Source organism: Papaver somniferum, chromosome 1 (genome assembly GCF_003573695.1).
Source record: "Papaver somniferum cultivar HN1 chromosome 1, ASM357369v1, whole genome shotgun sequence".
NCBI classification, from domain to species: Eukaryota; Viridiplantae; Streptophyta; class Magnoliopsida; order Ranunculales; family Papaveraceae; genus Papaver; species Papaver somniferum.
Window position 1 is genome coordinate 81,317,741 of NC_039358.1, and position 3,629 is coordinate 81,321,369.

The window sequence follows — 3,629 nt, forward strand, 5'->3', positions numbered from 1 at the left end:
TAATAGTTCGGCACTTGTCATCTTCTAATGATTATATGACTTTATTGACATAGGATAATCTCTACATTATGTCGAATTACCCCAAATCAAATGCATTTAGACAAAAACTTAATTTAATCCGGGAGATCTTTTGTTAAACAAATATAATCATGCTATTTGGGCAACCATTGAAATCCATTTTCTAAGCAGGAGCAATGTCCTTGAACGGTAAAGGGAAATGCGTTCAGGCGAAAGCATATTCCATAACGACCATAAAGTTTCCTACTCTACCAAACAGATCCTTAACCAAAGTACATAGAAAATTACACCGGGAACTGTGATTCAAAAACCCTTTTAGAACCTCGTTTGGAATCCGCTTTAAATAATCAGCTGGCCTGTCACACGCTTCATTCCAGGAAAAGAAAAAACTTCCACTATTTCTAACGAATGAAAGAATTTATCAAAGGATAAATCATAAATATACCATCTTCCTCCTCTAGCAAAAACATTCAAAACCCTCCATTTAATTTTTTTCATTTCTGCACAGCTTTTTCACCATGTGGGAACCCAAAACGTCAAGAACAATGCATGTAAAATCAGATTCAGAGGGAACAAGTATAGATGCATCGACACCACCAAGATCACCAAGAAGACCATTATACTATGTACAGAGCCCATCACAACATGATGTTGAAAAGATGTCATATGGTTCTAGTCCTATGGGATCACCTACAAATCATCATTATCATTGTTCGCCGATTCATCATTCACGCGAATCGTCCACGACTCGTTTCTCTGCTTCACTTAATAAAAATCTTAGAAATCCACCTTCTTGGAAAAAAATTAATACCATTCATGATGGTGACGAAGATGAAGATGACGATGATTTTGATGGAGGTTATAAAGATTCTGGAGATGTGAAGAGATTTTATATCGTTTGTTTCATATTCTCTTTTACTGTTCTGTTTACGGTCTTCTCTCTTATCTTATGGGGTGCTAGCAGAGCTTACCCACCTGAAATCACCATCACGGTACTTCCTTTTTTTTTCACAGGGTTTTTCATTTTCATTTTCATTTCCATTGCCTTCTTTGAAAAAGAGGATTTTTTTGTTGGAGACTGAGTCAATGAGTCAACTAGTAACTCGGTCTGTCTAACTGATAGTACTATGAAGATTAAAGAGAATCCCTTAATTTACGCTTGTAATATACTGTCTGTTATTAAAAAACCCTAATTTAATTAGTTGTTTTCACCCATGCCTGTCTACAGAAACTTGGTGGTCATTTTGGCTTTACTTATTTTGTGAAAATTTGGGGTTGCTTTTGTAATGTTGATTAATTGGATTATGTTTTTGGTTCTGATTACAGGAAATTGTATTTGATAGCTATGGAGTACAGGCTGGGATTGATGCTTCTAATGTTCCAACAGAGATGCTTTCATTGAAATCAAGAGTCAAATTTCTGTATCGAAATAAAGCTACTTTTTTTGGGGTTCATGTTTCTGCAACACCACTTGCTTTCTACCAGAACCAGCTTAAGGTTGCTTCTGGGAATGTAAGTAAACAAAGAATTTCATTTTTATTTTATTGTTAATTAAGTTTAATTAATGTGAAATAGATGGGGTTTTGAGAAGACCCTTAGGTTTTAGTTTTACTGTTTGGTATGGAGTATATAATCTGTGGAATCTAGAAAGGGAAAAAAGTGAGAACTTTTCAGCTAAAGCAATGTGCTGGAATCTTCAAAACCCACTATCACTAAAGCAAAACAAACATTTTCTAGTTTGGTAAAATCCAGTGGTTGTAAAACTAGGGAGATTATATCGACCAACTCGCAATTGTCCATTAATTTCCTCGAATTGATTTGTTTCTTTATGCACTAGTTTTTAGCTTATTGTATCTTTAGTCTTTAGATGGAAATTGGTAATGACTTTGGTTAAACGTCATGAAATGCCAATAGAGGTGTTTGTTTCTTTATGCACTAGTATCTTTAGTCTTTAGATGGAAATTGGTAATGACTTTGGTTAAACGTCATAATATGCCAATCTATGTTGAGGTGTTTGATATATGACTGGTACTAGGAATTGGTCCATGAACTTCAATGAGGAAGTAGCTGAATATAGTGGAAATGCAGTTACTGCCAATATGGAATTTTCAAGCTCAAATTTTTCTATATTACTTGCGCAGGTCACTTTAAAGGGATTTTGACCATTTACAAGTCCATTTATTTTGGTTATGACGAATGGGGTTGCTTGAGGACCCCATGAACTTTGTTTCTTCAGTCCGATTTGTTGAATTGAAAATGGCATTGGTTTATTTAGTACTTGTGAAAATGGATAGAATGCAAGTAAATGCTTTTTTTGTTTCTTTCTGTTGTGTGTTGGAGTTGTTGTGATTAGGAAAATTAGTAACGAAGAGTAAAGATATGGGCCTAGTGTTTTGGTTTCAGCATTGAATATGGAAATACCAACTTGTGGTGGTGAGCAGTATTCAGTCGTTGTCGCAACTTAATACATTTGGGGGGAAGTGTAACCAAAAACTTATGTAGGACAGTCTAATGTTTCGAAATTGTATTTATTCTGTTATAAGAGGTACAAGTAGAATAATGGCACTACTTTCGTGACTCTAGGCTTGGCAATCACCATCGCCATGAATATGTTTATCTTTGCCGTTCCAGACCTTCTGCTTGCTCTACAGCCGGACCACTTCTTGTAATAGATCTTGACCATCTACTGACCATCCTTCCATTTATTTTTGTTTTCTCGTTACAGATGAAAGAGTTTTATCAGTCAAGGAAGAGCAAGCGTAAGATAGTGACAAGTGTGTTCGCCAATCACCTGCCAACGTATGGAGGACTGTCAAAGTTGACTGAGAATGGAGTACAGGGTGTGAGCGTGCCACTAAACCTAACATTTGTGGTGAGATCCAGGGCTTATGTATTGGGAAGGCTGGTAAAACCCAAGTTCTATAGAAAAGTCCTATGTTCCGTAACACTGAAACCGAAAGAACTTGGCAAACCTGTCCGTAATATCAAGGCTGCATGTGAGTATCACTGATTTAATTATGAAGTTTAGTGATCATGATGATTGACATTGGTTGAGTCTGTCTACAAATTCATGCTTTGGGTATATTTTACTATTTAATATTGAGCTACAAATGTTAGTAATAGGGGATATTCTATGTCTAGGTTGAATGTGTAATCCAATTCCCCTTTTTAACTAGATGGGTATTTTGTAGTTGTTGTAACTGGTGTTGGTATTCTCATTCATGTAAAGTCCATTAAATATGCAGTAAAGTGAACTTTTCGGTATGATTTTCTTGCTGAGACTCGGAGTTATTTACTATGAACTAACAAGTTGCATCTCTTTCTATCTAGCAACTAATGTCAAATGCCCAGACACAGAGAACGAGAACCTCAGTGTCTAGGATTCTATTAGGTCTATAAATTCATGCTGGGTACCAAACATTTCAGGTCAAGTAAGGCGACTGTTGAGAGCTTAAATTTTCAAGTTCTTAGTGAATGAATGGGCTTTATGCTAGTGAAACAGTTGTTGGGCTGTGTTGTCTTGGTTGGCATAATGCTGCTCCCCAGAAGTAGAATTTGAACAGTCGCTGGTCAAAGTAAATCCCACCATGCCATAAAGACCACGACCCTAC

At 36.3% G+C, this 3,629-nt stretch overlaps 1 protein-coding gene across 1 annotated transcript; it reads left to right on the forward strand.

The window, feature by feature from the left end:
• Positions 1–206: 206 nt before the first annotated feature.
• LOC113292002 lies at positions 207–3,297 on the forward strand. Its single transcript, XM_026541425.1, has 3 exons — positions 207–1,010; positions 1,345–1,530; positions 2,744–3,297. The coding sequence occupies exons 1-3, from the start codon at positions 537–539 to the stop codon at positions 3,026–3,028; spliced, it is 945 nt and encodes a 314-aa protein (XP_026397210.1). The 5' UTR covers positions 207–536; the 3' UTR covers positions 3,029–3,297.
• Positions 3,298–3,629: the final 332 nt, after the last annotated feature.